This window comes from Ochotona curzoniae, unplaced genomic scaffold (genome assembly GCF_017591425.1).
Source record: "Ochotona curzoniae isolate NIBS_2020 unplaced genomic scaffold, NIBS_Ocur_1.0 contig_1071, whole genome shotgun sequence".
NCBI lineage: Eukaryota > Metazoa > Chordata > Mammalia > Lagomorpha > Ochotonidae > Ochotona > Ochotona curzoniae.
Window position 1 is genome coordinate 12234586 of NW_024464939.1, and position 19022 is coordinate 12253607.

Below are 19022 nucleotides of genomic sequence, written 5' to 3' on the forward strand. Positions count from 1 at the left end.
TTTTCCTGGATTCCTTTTGGGTGCCATCCACAGTATGAGTTGCCAAAAAAATAGAACAGGTAAATTGGTCAGGGCTGGTGACCGATGATCCACTTTTAAGCCATTTGATTAAGAGTAAGCAACTCCTCTTATTTTCAGAGGCTCAGTGACCTTGGAGTTGATTGTGCCAGCAATGTCAGTGTGCCAATTAAGTCTCACTGGGCTGATTTGAGTAAGGTGCTGTTAAATTTAATCTATTTTAGGGCTTAGTTTCATTAATGTCATTAAATCCTTAAATAATTTCCATTACTTTTTGTATTATTTTTAAGCCATATTTGATAGACTGACCCATTTATATATATATATATATATTTGATCTATCAACATTTTTATCATTCTATGCAATTCGTTAAAGTTTTAGCATACTGAACACTATTTATGATGTGTATTGATGGGGAGGGGCCTCAAAAAGTTCACAAAAACATATACCATGAAAAAACCATGACTGAATTATCTTCTAAGTCCAATGTCCACAACTGCTTTAAAGTACACTTTTATAATAACATTTCTGTATCTGAATTCAATGCAACTTTTTTCCTTTATAAAATTATGAGTCCTTGCAAGGTCAGGAACTATGCATTTTTTGTGTGTGATGATTAACCCTTTCTCATAGCTTGTTACATGTTTTCATGTATGGTGTACTTCTGACAATATCTGCTGTTCCTAGTCTTATCTAATTGATGGTTAAGTAATATCACAGAGGTACGAGGTGACCTGCTAAAGGGTACACAACTAGGAACTGCAGGAACTAGATTTTATGTTCCACAGCTATGTAATCCATTAGCCATATGGTCTTAACCACCATGATTTTAAATACTGAGTTGTGCTGAGAATAGCCATAAAATTGATTACTAAACTGGAGCATGTATGGGAATGAGAAAAAAATGACCAGTAACAATGTTGAACCAAAAGAATAATGTTAAATTGTCCTGTATCAATTGGGATGTATGGATAACCTAGCTCTTTGGTTACCTCTTGCTAAATAAATGTTTGCTGAATGAATGAATGGCTAGCTGGCTGAAGTATTCCTACCACTTTACCTGCATGGGCCAGTTGTCATATGGGAACTTGGTGTTTAAGAAATGAGCCACACAAAATGAGTAAAATTTCATGGAAGTGACTCTAAGAGGTAATAAAAATGGAAAAGGGCTAATTTTTTTAATAACAGGCATTTACTAGCCAATCAGGGGAGCATTAATTCTGGGGGAGGAACGTCCAAACTGGTAAGCAGATGGCCAGTGTGACAGCAGTGTCAACAGATGGAGTGAGGAAATGATGATACTGGATCCCATACGGAGCCACCTCAGGGCAGCCCTCCAGCTGTACACGCGGGAAGCCACTGTAACACGGCTTGGGTCCCTGGTTCTCAGAAGGGCCCTGGAACGCTCAGGCACAACCCCTCCGTGTGCTTACTAAGGGAACAAATAGGCTTTTTATGCCTTAGAAAAAGTCCTATAAAAAACTCTTGCCAAAAAGCATATTTCATATTTATAACATAAATTTGCATTTGAGTAATATCTGGTGATAAAATATGAAGCATCTTACTCAGGAGTAATCATCAGCAGTCGCAAAAATATGAAAACTTACTTAAATGCAGTATGATTTCTGTGAAGAATCTTTAAATGCCTCTAAATGACGGGAAAGGAAATGGGTCTATTGGACAATGGAACTATTCCTGACACTGAAGGCCCTCTACAATCTCTCCCTCTAACTCCACACAAACCCGCTGATGTATACCTGGGTATACCTACTCCCCAGGCTTTTTACATTCTCACTTCTGTGTATTTTTAATACTGGAAACTTTTGCTCATTCTAGAACTTTTTCTTATCTTCCTGGTTAGTCAAGCACCACTTGCTTTTTTTCTATCTGCCTTCTTTTTAAAATATAAACATTTCTTTGAAAAGAGGCTGCCATTCGCATCAGCTAGTGAGACAGATTTCCTCAGTGACCTCTGCTTTCACTGGCAGTGAGAGGCCAAGTTCTTAGCATGCCACTTTTGCCCTGTGTTTCCGGCAGTCCTCTCTTGCTCTCTCTGGTGCAGCCACAATGGCCTCAGATTGTTTCTAAAACAGAAGGCTCCCAGCCAAGGGCTTATGCACTCGTGAGGCCCACTGCTTTGAGTGTTCTCCTAAAGAGAAGCTGTGTGGCTTGTCCTCTTAGCCAGGGGGCCTTTTCTGACTTACCCAAAATGTCGCTCCTTTCACCCCTGCAATTCCAATTCTCTTTGCTCTATTTTTTTTTGTAATCAACTAATATGTATATGTAATATATATCTATGTACATACATTTATTAGCTTCATCTTGCTTATTACATCATTAAGATTGATGCAGTTATTCCAGGTGCCTAAAACAGGGCCTGCCAAATAGTGGGTGCTTGACACCTTTCTGTTGATTGAGTGGAATTTCTAGATTGTAGATTGTTCGGACTGCAGAATTTACTTAATATAATTTCAAGACATACCAACGGGCAACTCATTGATTACAATTTTACTTTAGGATGGGAGGCTATAATAAAGACTTCAGAATAAGCTATAACTCACTATCTTATCATGTTGAAGTTTATCACTTATTCATGCACAAATATTGGTGGTACTAACTACTGTGAGGCACTATTAAATCAAAACACAAACCTTACCTTATAGGAAAAAATCTAGGGTTAACCGCATCATTATGCAACTAGGCATAGATTTATCAATTGTGGTAAGTGACGCAAAGGGAAGCCTGGAGCTTTGATGCTAACGTGGCATGCAAAGCTGAGGAAGAGATGCAGGCTGGGCTTGGAGATGCTGCTTCTCTGGAGCAAGGAAGAGATGTGGACCAAGATGGCAGGTAGCCAAAGAAGCTGAGTGAGAGAGGGCCCTGGGAGGTCTTCAGCGATACCAGCTGTGGGTCTGATAATGCAAATACTAAAATCATAACTTGGAAGTTTCCTTTTATCTCTCTGGACTTCTATATTAATTTGGATTTCTATATTAATTTTAATTTTTAAAGGCTATATAAAAAATGAGTTGGGTGCAAATAATTTGAAAAATGTAGTCAGAAGGTCTCACATTATTCACTAGAAGTGTTCTGGTTCTGTCATTCACATCTCTGCTATCCAGTTCAGAGGCCACTGCTGCATGTGGCTGGTTGGAAAGCATGGGAAATGTAACCAGAAAGAGCTGAAATGAGTTGAAAGTGAACACACACGGTACCGGCGCGGTGGCGCAAGTGGTTAAGGTCCTCGCCTTGCTCGCCCGGGGTTCTAATCCCGGCAGCCCCGCTTCCCATCTAGCTTCCTGCCTGTGGCCCGGGAAAGCAGTCGAGGACGGTCCAAGGCTTTGGGACCCTGCACCTGCGTGGAAGACCTGGAAGAGGCTCCTGGCTTCGGATTGGCATAGCATGGGCGGTTGCGCTCACTTGGGGAGTGAATCATCAGACGGAAGATCTTCCTCTCTGTCTCTCCTCTCTGTATATCTGCCTTTCCAATAAAAATAAAAATAAATCTTTTAAAAAAAAAAAGAAAGTGAACACACATACTGATCATTAAAGACTTAGTATGAGTAAAAGAATGATATTTCATCAATGTTTTTATACAGATTTTACATTGAAATAATATTTTGAATACATTGTTAGAATGCATTTGTTAAAATTAATTTCCCCTTTATTTTTCAACTTGGACTGCTGAAATATTGTGAAATATGTTGGCTTCTTGCACATCTATTGGGCAGGGCTGTGCTGAAGGGCTACATAGATTGCTTTTTTTATTTCCTTTGAATGAAAATAACCATATGAAATGTCAGCAGGGCAAACGAAGACTGTTATAAACTGAGTAATATATATGCATGAGCTAGATACTTTTTCTGTTTTTTATAGTCACACTAGACATTTGCAGATAAAAGCTATGCACATCTATGGTTTTGCTTGTGTAATATTTGTATTCTCTTTCTTCAGGTAAGAACATCTCAGTTTGTTTGGGAGAACCACCTGCCTATGCTGTTTACCCCAGGAAACATTTAAGCTGCGGAATGCTGCTGAGCATGGGATCCAGGTTAGCTCAACAAACTTGGTTGCAGTGGTTAGTTCAGGGTTGGGCATGTGATCTAGGTCAGATTGTTAACAGTTCCGAGACTACTGTAAGAACTTTGGGGGAAAGAGAAACTGTTGCACTTACTAAGTTGTGAGATAAATAATTTCAAACTGACTCTTTGAAGCAGAACTTTTTTGATAATAAAAGTAGCTATAGGCAAGAAGGGAGGGTAGACATAAAAAGGAAATTTTCTGATGGTTTGCTTGATCATTTAGATCCAACTGTCCACTTTTTGGTCACATATCCACATTTTATTTTAGCAACTTGAGTTGGGTTTTGATTTTATGTGTTTGAGGACCACTGAGACGATCACTGATATAGATGCACTTGCTGAAAACTCTTTGAAAAGAATGAAGAGTCTTTCGTGTGGGCTCCACTGCTTGGTACAATCCAATAGGATAAAATAAATTAATGCAGTTTAAGGTTGGTACTTTCTGTGAGGCAGTTACATTTTCTTTGAGTGAAAACTGTACAACCAGGATATAATCTACATAGTGATTTTTTTTACCTCTTTATTGTTTGCTTTATTTATGTATTTTTTAAATTTCATTTTATGATACAGTTTGATAGGCTCTGGGATTCCCCCCACTCCTCCCCAGCCCCGCCCCCCATTTTGGATTCCTCCACATTGTTGCATTGAAAATTTCCATAAGTAATACTTGAAATGTTATAGAATACTTTTTAAAGGGTTCAAAGGTTTTTTTTCTGTTTTTAATGCTTGATGTCTATATGTGCAAATGTCTTTTAGTCATATGACCAACGTCTAGTTCAACTCAATTATTTAAATGTAGTATTTCTGTTAATAATTATTTCAATCAGTTGTGGGAGTTTTATAAGAATCAGTAATTATTCACTTTAGGGAGTTTTATAAGAACACAGTAAATTTTGATCATCTCTCTGGTTTTTCCCTTCAATACTTTCCTTCAAGTTGAATATATTATTTCTAAATATCAGCAACATTCTACACTGTGATGTGGAATTCTGGTTTTTGAATTTTAATTTCAGCTCAGTCATTGACGCTATGATCTGGTCAAGCCATAGCATCTGGACATTGGTCTCTGACCTTTACCTGTGTCCATTATCTGTTACTATGTGAACCACTGGTCAGGGAGATTCTGCAATGATTGAGTCTTGTTTAGTGTGTGTGTGTGTAGTGCACTCAGGTTTTTTATAATATCATTTTCATGAACTTTAAAAAATCTCTTGTATACATGGACTTATACATTATTTTACATCAAAACAAACATCATTTTTCCATTCCTAAGAACACAAACATGCACGTAATTGCCCTATACTCCTTGTTAAATAATCCATGATTAAGAAGAAAGATGATATAAGTTGTATTTCTAATTACTCAACATAGAAGTGCTAATTTCTATTCAACATCTTGGTTGGCTTTTTAAAAATAGGCAAAATCTTCATACACTAAGAACATAAAAATGTTTAGTTTATACTCACATCAGCAGACTGCATGAAATATTTCTAAGCGACTACATGATCCTAAATTATATTGTAAGAAAGTAAGAGAAAAATACAATGTGGAGATGAATGATCTGAAAGATAGGTATTTTGTGTGACAAGAGTTCTTGAAAGGATTACCATCGATGACCCATGTATGCCCAGAATAGACACAGACACAAGCTCTGTCTCAGGATTTCTGAGGACTTTCCTGTTGAAATGCCCTTGCCTCTTACCTAGCTGACAGCATAAAATTAAACATTTGCAAAAGAAAAGCTGTGCAATGCAAATAGGGACAAGCAACAAAAGGAGTAAAAAAATAAAGATCCTTTTGAGGTTCATAAGTGAATAGAAGAAGACACCCAAAGATCTCAGAGAAGGTTCTGCCCTTGGAGGGCTAACTGCAAGGGTTCATAGGCTGGCAGCGGAGCTCTGAGAAGCCAAATGGCAAGCTCCTGGTCTTCACTTTAGAGGCAAACAGCAGCTAAGGTCTCTGAGGGAAGACTTGCTCATTCCAAAGGAAACTGCATTGCATTAGGAGCCCCACACAGGAAGATGTCCCACTCCTGCCCTAGGTGACATAAGGCTGTCCTTTCTTGACAGTGTGCATGTCTGATGGACTAGAGAAGGGGGATTTTATGGCAAGAGGGTATGGCACAGGGGAAGAGGACTGTGGCTTTAGCCAGTTGAAATCAGCCTTTATCTTACCATAATTGAGGCAAGCTTTATCCTGACTCACCTGGCTCTATATCTATCGAAGACGTACAGATGCTGCGGTGCTGCAGGGTCACCTGTTCTTGACCCTTGGAATCTCTGCTAGTGTTTGTGTGTGTGTGTGTGTGTGTGTGTGTGTGAGAGAGAGAGAGAGAGAGAGTATGTGAGAGAGAGAGAGAGAGAGAGAGAGAGAGAGAGAGAGAGAGTATACACAGTTTACCTTTCTTCTTTCCTCTGCGGCCTCCAGTTTTTTCTGGATCTCCTCCAGGGACAGATCTTTCTTCTTTGGAGAAGCTAAAGTCCTCGGGGCTTCTGAGATAGGAGATGGTGGCTTTAGGATCAGCTCAAAAGCCTGGCCGGAGGCACGTTTGTTGATTTGCTTCACTTCCATATCTAAGAAATAAACACCGGAGAATGTTGAACATGTAGAATTCAAAGCTTGGGTTTATTTTAATGTATTTCAGCAACTGAGAGAGGCACAGTTATTTTGGGGAGTAGAAATAAAATGCTACATTTGACAATTGCCCTTACATTGTTTCGAATGCAGAATAAGACCCCTCTCTTTAGTACTATTATGAATATATTTTAACAGATCAAATATTTATAGCATTGGGAAATTCAATATATATATTTAGATGATGAGGAAAAGAAGAGCTCTCCAGTTCTCACATACAGTTTAGAATCACATACATATATCTAATATTACAGTGTTTGCAAGCCCCAGGAGTTATGTGAAAACTCCTGTCACAGCTGAGCTGTTGGAAATAATTTGGCAAAGTCTAGGCTATTGGCAAGCTTCCTGTTGACTCCCGTGTTGTCTCTCATGTTTGTTACTCATCAGGAAGCGTGTGCTGTGTGCACTGTGGGCACAATGACATCAGCCTAGGATGGAGTCCTTACCTGCAGAGTGCTGACAGTAAGACAAGGCTTCACTGTGGTATTTTTTTGCCCTCACTTGCTGCTACTTGGACTATTTCTCTCTGGCATACCTGTACAGTGGCCAGATGTCAAGGAGAGAAGCAGTGTGTAGAGGATGAATAGGACTCCATGTACTAAGTTGGTTTCATACAGGCACACATGGGATTCAGCTTTAGAAGGAAGGAGTTTCTTGTTGGGTAGATTTGGGAGACATTGTATGTTGGCCAAAGAACACAAAATTTCAATTAGACAGGAAAAGCAACTTCAAAATATCCCATCGTACGACATGGTATTATGTTATTTAAAATTGCTTAAAGAGTAGATTTGCAGTGTTCTTCCGTAATATGAAGATATGATAAGCATGTGAGGTAATGTATATGTTAGTTAACTTGGGTTAGCCACTTGTTCCACAATGTATCCATACAAGATGTATTCAAAAAGTTAATGGAAAGTGAATACTGTGAAAAAACACTGCATGAGTTTCAAATTTTTTTTGTACTAAACTTACTTTTAAATTCTGTTTGCCATCAATTATTTATAGTACCTTCATATTTAAAGTAGATTTTACAATATTAGTGGATATAATCTTCATTTGTCAATTAAAAAATGATAGTGGTTAGTCATGTTTTTCATAAGTGACTTTTGGGCTAAAGATAAGCAGGTTATCAGACATTCAAGTTTTAATCCTGTATAAAATAGTTTTTAACATAAATATACTTAATAATAATATAAAAAATGATAGCATTTGGTGCGACATCCACAATTATATAATTCACAAGCTGGTAAAATATAATGATTAAAAAATCTCATTGATCAGTTCTCCTTTTTAGATGAATATTCTTTATTTTGAGTCCAGACAGGATCCCTTTGACTTCCGCTCATGGGCACTGGCTTGTGATGTGGCTCTTTGCCAGATCAGGTCATTCTCTGCTGCATCTTTCAAGTTCAGTTTTTCAGTACCTGCAGCTATGGTTCCAGGCTTATCTCCTCCCCTCCTGCCCCATGAATACCCAAAATCAGGGATGCTCAAGTCTTTCATATAAAATGACACTGGGTATGCATAGAATCTGCATGATCCTCCCATCAACCTTAAATCATCCCAGATTAGCGGTAATTTCTAGTTCCAAGTACATACAACATAAATAGTTGTCATACTGAATTGCTTCGGGAATAATGACATGTAAGAAAATTTGTACGTAGTCAGTACAGATGCAGGGTATTTTCCCCCAAATATTTTCCAGTGGAAGTTGGTTAGATCTGCAGCTGTGGATCCTATAAGAGGGAGGGCTGTGTACTACATCTCCCTACCCCAGGCTAAGCAGTCCCATTGAGATAGTTTCTAGATCTAGCATGTGGCTACCCTAATATTTAAGCACTAATTTATTAATGTTCCTTTGAAATCATGGCAGCCAAGCCAGTCAGGTCTCCAGGCTAGTTTTGACCAGAGCAGAACAGAAATCTTCTGATACGAAGATTATGTTTCCATCAATGCTCTTTCAGAAGCCTCTTAATACACAATGAGGTTGTGGTCAGGTTAAATTCCCAAGCTGACAGAACTGATGCCCTCTCCTTAAAAACTCACAGAGAACTAAGTTAGTAAGTAAGTTGGGACTAATGTGCGGTTTCCCCTGCCCCAACAAATATAAAAGTAATTTAAAATTTCCTGAAGCCATTCAATATTATATTTTGAATACAACTGTATTAAAACACTGTAAGTTTATCAAAATTATTACAAACGAGCATGGGCAAATAAAAAACAGTTTATTTGATATGGCAATGGAGTTTTACATAGTTTAACTGAGAGAATGGTATCAGAATTGCTTGTTTTCCATGTGAAGAGTGGGTTCCTTCCCTCTGAGTGACAGTGGGAAAGTTAATTAAATTCTTTAAGTTGTCATTCCATCACATAAAGACAGAGCTAACAAGAGCATCTTTCTTTGAAGCTTGGGGTGAAGATTAAAATAGGAAGAGCAGGGAATGTGAAACACAGACTGTGACACTTGGTATTTTCAAATGTAAATATTCAGTGCAAACTGCTATCATCCTTTTCTGCAACAAGTAATTCACATTATTATCTATATAGAAACACAAAGTCAGAAATTTGAGATTCTCTATCCATTTAATTCAATTCATAGGAGATTGTGTTATCTGTTCAGTTTCTGAATCTTGGGTGATATATAATTTTGAAATTTCTTCTACCCTTCTTCTCAATCGTTAAACCAATAGAAGCCATCATTACCTCCTCTTTCTAACCACTCTGTGTTCTACATTCTGACCTGACCACTTGTGTACGGAAAGACACTGTCCCTAAGCATTGAGTGCCTTGCAGGTAAGTTTCACCCTACATTCATTCTTGGATCGACAGTGAGTAATCAGATAATCCTAGAGACTCCTAAGAAAGATAGCAGGATTTCCAATTGCAGCCAGATTTAGCAGACGAGAAAGGTCTGCCCAGTTTATTGATTGACTGAATTATGCAAATCAGGAGCCGGGACTGGGCTTGTGTTCTAATCAAAGTTTTGGTTAGATACCCAACCTTTTCACATGGGGCAGGACATACTCCCTCTGATACAGCTGATTAGCTGTTAGGCTGTTTATGTCATCAGAAAACAATTTTGGGAGGAAAATGCCTTTGAGCACAGGCTTTAAAAGCCCAGAGAGGATTAACTGCCAAAGGCCCACTCACATGGTTTTTCATATTTTTCTTTACATATATGGAAAATAAAGATAACAGAGTCTAACCATAAACCATGTGTTAATTATAACATACAACTGTATCAAAATATTTTGATTAAATTGACTGAATTAGGTGAGAATGATGCTGTTGATGATGTTAGCTGCCTTGGTGCTTTGACTTAACATGAAATGCTTTAAACATCCTAACAACCTTACCAGGAGGTGTTCAATGTGGCTCCAAGAATCTAGGTATCTGCTTGCCTGAAGCGATGGAATTGGTGGCAAAGTTGGAAAGAAAAAACTAAGCAAAGGAATCAGGGTGCATTAAGCCTAGGGGCTATACTTGTACAAACTGAGCGGTCACACCAATGCTCTGGGCCTTTCTCTTTGTATCCTCTTTCCTGGGGCCTCAGTTATATCAGTTTTTTTCTTCAGTTAGTGAATTATGACTATTGTCAGTTTCCTGATATACATAAAATATAAAGACTATGATAAAGAAAAACAGTGGTGGTTATTGATTTCACGACATTGGTTTTCTAAGTACAAGTGTATTTCTTTGCAAATTGGTGTCCGTTCTACTTCCAGCATATTATCTGCAAAGAAGCTTTAAATGTATCTGGAGATGGATTTATTGGATAACGTTCTAGTCAGGCATCTTAGCAGATGTTAATGTGCTGTTATTAGCATCAAATGCAAGCTTATTTGAGCAATATTAAGATCTGTAGCTACAAGCATCCAGTCAATAGTGGGATCTACAAACACTGGCTTAATTCTATCAGGAGCCATGAGAGAGAGACAAACGTTGAGCAAGCTCTGCACGATCCAGGCAGCAGCAGAGTTTCCACTCACTGCAGGCAACTCACCATCATAAGTGTAGATGTTGATGTTACGGGGTTCCGGGTAGAAGCAAGAGCAGATCAGCGAAAGCATGGACAGCTCCTTCATTTTCTCCTTGTAGGCTGAAATGAAAGACTCAAGTTCAGGATCTTTCATTCTCTGAATTTTCTCTTCAAGCTTCTTTACCTTTGTATAATAATTGTTAAGTCTCCTGTTGAGCGGATATTGCCAAGTGTACTATGTTGCCCTCTTTCACAAAATGAAAGAAAAGATGGAAACAGAACTTTATACACTCTTCATTGTAGAGGATACGTGGTGCATATTAAGGTAGCATTGGAAACAAGTGTGAGAGAGGGTGAGCTATAGGAGAAAGGATGGAAGAGGAAATTAAGAGAGAGAGAGAGAGGGAGCTGCAGGAGAAAGGATGGAATAAGCAGTCTAGGGCAGGAAGAGACAGGGAAAGGATGGAGAAAGGGGTATAGCTAAGATCAAGAGCGACAGGCACATCATACTAGTGCACCGAGTCTCTGGTTCCTAAGACAGAGGAGGTCTCCTTTGCTGGTTCAGTCTGAATCATTATAGATTCCGTGGGGGATGACCTGAGAACCCATGAGTACAGTTAGCAGCTGTATCTTCAGAGATCCTATGTTGCGGCTTTCTCTCCATCCCAAGCACATTTTCTTATCTCTCCCTGTTTCTGTCCACACCAAAAACCTGGATCCAATGTCTGACATGGATATCCTTCCCTTCCTACAGAGCCCAGTTTGGTGGTTAACCTTGGCAAGCACCTGTGAAAATTCAGACGATGATCTCTCTGCCCCCTTTACTTGCCTTTCCCAGTTTCTTTTCTCCTTCCTCTTCCAGGAGGATGACTATGTTTGAGCATTGTCAATAGGGTTTGTTGACTAGCAGGAAGTATATTCAACACCTACATACTTTAAAGCCATAGAATGTTTGAGAAGTTTCTAGGAGATTACTTAGTCAACTGTCCATGCACTCTACCTATAATTAAGTTTACAAACAAGGAAACAGCCTCACAGGGCCAAGCCATGTGTGGCCAGTGACAAAGATGAGATCTCTGGATAAAATACAGTTAAATCAGTCTACCTCATGTCTGCCATGAGGGTTTGCTCCAACTCTGTTTTTAGGATGAGCTTCAGTGTGTTGGCACAAATTTGAACCAACACAGAAATAAAGCACAGCCAATTAAAATTTCTAACATAACACATCCAGAGGATTTGCCAACAGAGGAATCTCTTCCCATATAGCACTTTTCCTTAGAAGCAACACAATTTGCCCATGCCACAAAAATCTTGGCATAGCCATTCTGAGACACAATATTGCACACTTCTGGAATTTTGGAAGCTCTAACCTTACTTTCCTATTCACTTATTTGATTAATGCTATCATATCACATAGGAAGGCCCAAGAAGATCTTTCCATAGAAATCAGTGGAAATTACAATCTTTCCCCCCTAAAATATAATAGTTTAACACATGAAATTCCATGATCTAATTGAAAACAACAGCAAGGCTTTATGGGTTGATACATTTTTGGAAAAGAACGCAATACATTGTCTAAAACAGTTCACACACTTTGCCTAAGGCTTTTTTATTTTCTCATTTTTCTTTATGTTTGCTCTTAAATTAATTCTCACATGTGAGGCATGAACTATGTGACTATAGATAAACATACAGTTTTGTACAAAATGTAACTTCTTGGGTAATAAATATTTGTACAGAGGATCAACTTCTCAAAAAAAATCCCTGATTATACATACATATATATATTCTGAATGTATGACAAAAAATATCTGTACACTGATATTACAGCTAATCAGGTAAATAGAACATTGCAGTAATTATTTATAAAAATTTTCACTTAGTTATCAGGAATGCATTTTGATGGCCAATAATCTAAATTGTATCTGTTTTCTCTTCCATTGTGTGTAAACTTTGGTGGTGCTTTTCTTGAAGAGCAAATAGTGGTCACAGAGAAGAGTACAATGGAACTACAGATCTAATTATCATCAGACTTTGGGATAGATTAAAGGAGCAGAAAGACTCATTTCCTTGGTAAAATATAAAGTAGACACAATGTACTATTTCCCCTGTTCTTAAAGGTGTATGATAAACTGAGCACTTCGCTTAATCCTCAAACTTTTAAGTACACCTTAATTTTTTTTGGATTTTATTTTTAAAAGAAAATCATGTATTTTATTCAGGAAACTATACCTTAATATTTTTGAAAAGCTCAAACAATTATTTACTGATGCTCATTTGTCCTTGAATTTGACTGTATTAGGTGCTTGTTTGCATGTATATACATGTTTGCATGTGTGTGTGTGGTAATTTGCTTGCCTGAAGGTTTATAACCCAATATTAAGTTATTTTCTTAAACTTATATGTGTTATTACATTTAGAAATCATTTTGGGATGTTCACTACCATATTTTCTTCTTTACAGATGAAGTAGATAAAAAGATTTTATTTAAAACATTACTTACATATCATATTGATTCAACTTTGGAGTGTAAGATATTTTTGTTGATGGATATACAATTAAAGGAAATAAATTTAAAAAGAAAATAACTCATATTTTGGAAGGGCTATTTTAACATTACCAAAGATTATGGATATGAGATAATATTCTAGATATTTCTGCAAAGATGATGTAATTCTAATTGGTTTGATATAAAATTAGACGCAATCTTCATTCATTCTGCTCATCTCTCCCTACAAGAATTATAATCGTCTTAAACCTGGGAAGTTTTGAAATGTCAATGCTTTGACTGACCAAAGCGTCCCAGTTTTCTTCTGTTGAAATAGTTATCAATTGAAACACAGGAATGTTTCAGAAGATTGAAGTCATACAAGCCCATTACTGGGGTTTACAGAAGCACATTTCAAATCAAAGGATTCTTGCTGCCAGCGATTTGTGACAAGGAAAAGAAACAGGATGACAAAAATCAGTCCTTATGATCAAAATGGTGATAGACGCACTAAATTGTCCCAACCTGGAGCCTCACCTTTCTCCTGATTTCTACGAAAGCGCCTGCTGTGTTTAATGAGAGTCTCACTACAGCATGTACGGTCTTGCCCTTTTATTTATTAGTTCCCTGGATGTAAGAAATTCTTATAGTCTTTGGCACACACCAGACTGCACAGTAGTTTAAAGGAGTAATGGGAACTCTTTATTCTGTTTATGCATCAAAATTAATCACAAACCCTGATTTTAGGTACTGAGGGATATTTACTCCCATTAGGTTCCCTGAATGCTGCTTGGATTGAGCCTTACTTGAACAAAGGTTACACAAGATGGAGAGAGCTGGCTCATATGATTAAGCTGAGTTCTCATGTAAAATGGACTCTCTTCTTCCCTTCTTGTGGTCATCTGAGCAGGGATGTACCTGAGTTGGGGTGCTTTCAAGGCTGTCCTGCCTTTCTTGGAGTGTTGTCTCCAAAATGACTGAATGAGTCTTTTGAAGAGACTAAGATGTCTCCTTACCACTTTAAAATTTTTTCTTGAAGAGTGAAAAAGGACATCCCATCCATTCTTTTCTTCCTTCTTTCATTTGGCAAAAGACACATGTGCACTTATGAAGTGGACAGAGGTGATCACATCCCTTGCATCTGCCATTGATTCAGCACAGCTCACACCTGCTGACTACAGTCATCTTTGCACTTGGGGTGTAGGCTCAGGGGCAAAGAGGTCACTAAGTCAACAACATGGCGACTAACAGTCAAGGTCACTGGGTTACATGTGGCTTCTACTTCACATGAACTGTGCATTTAATCTGACGATGATTCATCTTTCTGAGACAACATGCTGATGATCTGTTATGTTCTCGGTGAAGCAGGAACATTGAGAAATGGAAAGGGCAAAAGTTCTATCACAGTACAAAGTTATATATTCACTATAGTTCATATGATTTTGTCTCAATTCATGGCCTACTTGATGTTTCCCCTTGGATTACCTAGGTGTTTACACATTGAGGATACAGACTTAAGGAGCTGTATCTCAATTGGGTTGACTGTTTTCAAGTAATGGAATACACCAATTTATATAGAACACTGGGACCCTAGAATGGTTTGTGCTACAAGTCATATCAGTTATATCCTAATTTAATTCCTCTGCCAATCTAGAGATTTGCTAAAATTGGGAGCATGCTTCTTGAAGCATATGAACTTGTATTTCCTTGGAATGGCAGAACATTTCAATGCACTTGAAGAATTTCACATTATTGTTTTAGTTCTGAGTGTGTTTTATAACCCACCCTTTGTTATAATATCAACTGTGAATAAAAGAAGTATTTTAATGTGGCTTTGTTGCCAAACATTATTTACCAAATTTCCACTGACTTGAGAATTCTGATATTGCAGTGTACAAACTTGTAGCAGTCTCCTGAAATCATTTTGGAGGAAAGGAATGATGCATAAATAATTCATAGATGACAACCACTTCAGGCAGAGGTCACAGATTTCTCACATAGGAGCCCATGTTTTTCTTGCTTCCACAAACCCAAGGTGGTGTCCAAGGTCTCCTTCAAGGAAACCTTGTAGACTGCACAGTAATTAGCATTTACTCAATACGGTTCTAAAAGGGCAGAATTTCAAATCACTAGCCATTATGGAAATAAAACTCATTCAAAAACTGGGCAGTAATTTTTTATGTAATAGATGCAGTAGACAAAACAGAACAGTCAATAAGATGTTCTCCCTGGATGAAAACAAGTCCCCTGATTCTGCCATTTACACTTAGGTAAAATGTCATAAGTCATTTTGCTTAACATCATGAAGCATAAGAGAAATGCAAATAAAAGCCACAATGAGCTATCGCTTCATAAAACCTATTATACAAAGCAACAGATTAAAAATGTTGGTGAGAATTTAAACAACAATCTCTCGTACACTGTTATCAGGAATCTAGGTTAATACAGCCATCATGAAAAATGGTATAATTGGTTCCTCAAAACGTTCTATGCCTACCTCTGTGCATGTAACCAAAGAAAATGAAATCAGCATGTCAAGACTGTGCATGCACCTTGTTCACTGTAGCACTAAGATACTGCTAAAGATACAGCTAAGATACCTGTCAATGGTGAATGGGTAAGTACAGATATGTGACTTTCTAATTTCCAAATCTGCTCATGTAGTTTAGTGTTGGGTAATAGAAGGCAATGTATTTGCTGTGCAGACCCCCATAGTCTATAATCCATCTTTCCCCCCAAGCACTTGGGGAGCTTTTCTAAAGGGTCACATTTTTCAGTCCCTTTTGGGGAGGAAATTCCTCTGCAATGAATATCTCTGCCTCAATCATGGGCACCAATTCTTGAGATGCATGCAGAAGTCTAGTACCTGTTGCTGCTTCTGACCAGTGCTGTATATAATACACTCTATTTTAATTCCAGATTTTTTTAGATACAACATTTTCATGAAAAATAGCACTTCCATTTTACTTTACAAAATTATGGACTGTGTTGGGAATCTTGCAAGTAAACATTCTTGATTATGGAACAAATCTGGGCTAATCCATATTATCAGCTGGAAAACAAGCATCAAGCTACATTTGGATTTAGGGATCTTTAAGACATTTTCAGAAATTGACATTTCTTGTTTTAAGAATTTGGACAAAACATTTAACCTTGATGAGCTCATTTTCTGACCTATAATTGGCCTTTATATAGTCTGGACAGCTTCTATATTTGATATGTTTTATGTTTATGTGGAATAACTTTCATATTACCTACAAGTTCATCCATTTGTGTTTTTTTTTGAAAGTAAGAGCTTTCTTTGCCTTTTTGAAAACACTATTTTATGGCTTTTTATTCAAAAAATGTTTGCTTTATGACACAGTTTAATAGGCACTAGGATTTCCTGTTCCATCCCCAATTTTCCTCCCCTCCCGACTGATTTCCCCTCCAGTTTTACAACGAGTGTCTTTCATGAACATTCATAAGTTCATCTTGCTGCCACTGAAATGTCTCCCAACAATTTAGGCATGGACAACATCAAAGAGTCCAACATCCAACTGTCAAGGCATTTTCAGAATGGCTCTTCATTTTAAAGGACAGAAAAACATACTTTCCACATTTCCTTTTTGCAAATTATTTCTTCCTTATTAGTCTAGGTAAAAAATGTTTTTTATTTATTTGATAGAAATAGACGAGTAGAGAGAGAGATGGGACCCTGCCCAAGGTCCACACAGCAAGTTCCACAGAATGGATTTTAATGTATCTGGAAACATATTCACATTTAATGGCTTTTACTGAGTCTCAAGGTTTCTTCATTTCAAGGACACAGCCACTTGCTGGCTTGTTTCATGTAAGTGGCTGTAGACTTTTTTGAATGCTCTGAAGTGGCTGTTTCTCCCTTAGTATTATATATCTTCAGCTTTCCTGAGTTTGACAGTGGCACATGTTGGTGATATAACTAAAATTGCTTGGCTTAAAGGCAAAATTCAAGAAAGTCCTCCCACTTCAAGGCAACTTTACAATAGCAGATAATCAATTCTCTATGCAAGGAGAAAAAGGGGCAGGTGCTTACTTCCTCTGTATTCATTTTCATGTTCTGTTGCCTTTTTTTTTTTTTTTTGGCTGGAATACAGACTAAAGTAGAGCAGCTGGGACATGTGCCGGTGCCCATATGAAACATGGCGGTTAACCTGATGGATCACAATGCCACCTCCCCATTTTATTTCCCAGCAGTGAACTTACAAAAACTTACAGGAAGGAAAATTCAAAGAAAGCGGCTATTATTTGTATCACAGAGAATACGCCCTTGCATAGAGCAGTGCTGTAATCCTCCTGGACTTCTCTTAGCTAATTATTACTGTCCCAAGTATTTCACAGTTCCTTTCTCAAGTTTATAAAACATGATACAATGTGTAACTCTTGGGATAGAATATCACTGTGGGAATCTGTCAAGAGCCACAGATTTCCATTTAAATTTTTTTTTTCATTGTCATTCTGAGTTAGTTGGCATGAAGGTTGTTGTAATTCATAAATAATACAGACTGCACTGTGCACACGGCTGTTTTTCAAAGTTTAATGCTAAAAGGTCAATAAAGCGAATCGAATTCCTTTAAAGCTGCTCAATATAACTCCTCTCCAACGCTGGTCCTGAACTTAGGAAAAGTTTCATTGTAAATGCTGGATTCAGCTTATCTTACTTGTTCTACTACATTTATCCTCCTTCGAGCAAGTCTGGTTGACAGAAGTGATGCAGTTCTTTTCTCTCCACCTTTGTGCTTTGATCAGGCAGTTTAGAACTGAACTTTTAAGAAAAAAATTTCTTAAAATTTCACACATATAGAAACTTCATATTTATGAGGTGTAAGATGTTTCAATACATGTGTATATTGTGTAATGTCCAAAATAGTCTGACCTGATGTGGATTTAAATGTCAATGGTGTTTGCATATAAAGTCCCTCCTTGGTCATTATTCCTTGTTCACAGGAGCATGAGTGCATGTTATCCGGATTTTGTTGCTTATGAAGTAAAAAAATTGAATATTTAATATGTAGATTAATGTCAATAATATGCATTTTGTAAAAGGACTCTATGCATATTTCTTGGAATATTTCTGCAGTGATGTGCATATTAAATCCTAATTGATGTACTATACACTCACATGCATTGCTATTTTGAACATAAAGCAAGATACATAAGGTATCATTTGTTATCAGTAATCAATTACCCCGACTTGGGCATTTTTAAGGGCAGGTGCAGATAAATGCTAACTTGGATTTTTGGAGTACTGTTCTTGTTCTGGTAATCATATTCTGTCAACCTTCAATACCAGATAACCTATTGGCTCCTAAAACACTGTGGATCTTAAAGATACTATTTTAAGGCAAAATGGGCAGAAATAATATTACATTTTAAGCTTCTATTACATTCAGCACGACATTCATCTAAGGAATAGTCTGCTTGTATTGTTTGGTTCTAATGTTTTTATTGTGCTCATCTACAAGTGGAAGGATGAATTGGTTATCCTTGAAAGAAAGAAAAGACCTGGCTTAAAGCAAGGTGTTGAAATGGAAGACCAGGAGGACTCTAGACAGGCAGGAGGCTGGGGAGGTAGGGATGAGATATTGTGTGACAGTCAAATGATGTGGGATTTTGGTTAAATCGATGGGCTAAGTAATATAATGAGAGGGAAAAGAGCCTGTGTGTGTGTGTGTGAGAGAGAGAGAGAGAGAAAATTCCTTGTTTTCTGCTCTTCAAGGGATTTCATGAACACTTTCATATTTCTGGAGTCAGTTTTTATTCTAACAACTGTGACATTTTTTATGTTGGTGATAGGCAAAA

General features: G+C 37.6%; 1 protein-coding gene across 2 annotated transcripts in view; it reads right to left on the reverse strand.

Moving 5' to 3' along the window:
- Positions 1 to 19022, reverse strand: part of STMN2 (stathmin 2) — a 41244-nt gene that overhangs the window by 11175 nt on the left and 11047 nt on the right. For both annotated transcript variants that reach the window (XM_040994137.1, XM_040994132.1), the window contains exons 2-3: positions 10739 to 10834; positions 6502 to 6674 (exon numbers count right to left, since the gene is read on the reverse strand). In XM_040994137.1, coding sequence (XP_040850071.1) covers positions 6502 to 6674; positions 10739 to 10834 — 269 coding nt within the window. The remainder of the gene's footprint in view (positions 1 to 6501; positions 6675 to 10738; positions 10835 to 19022) is intronic.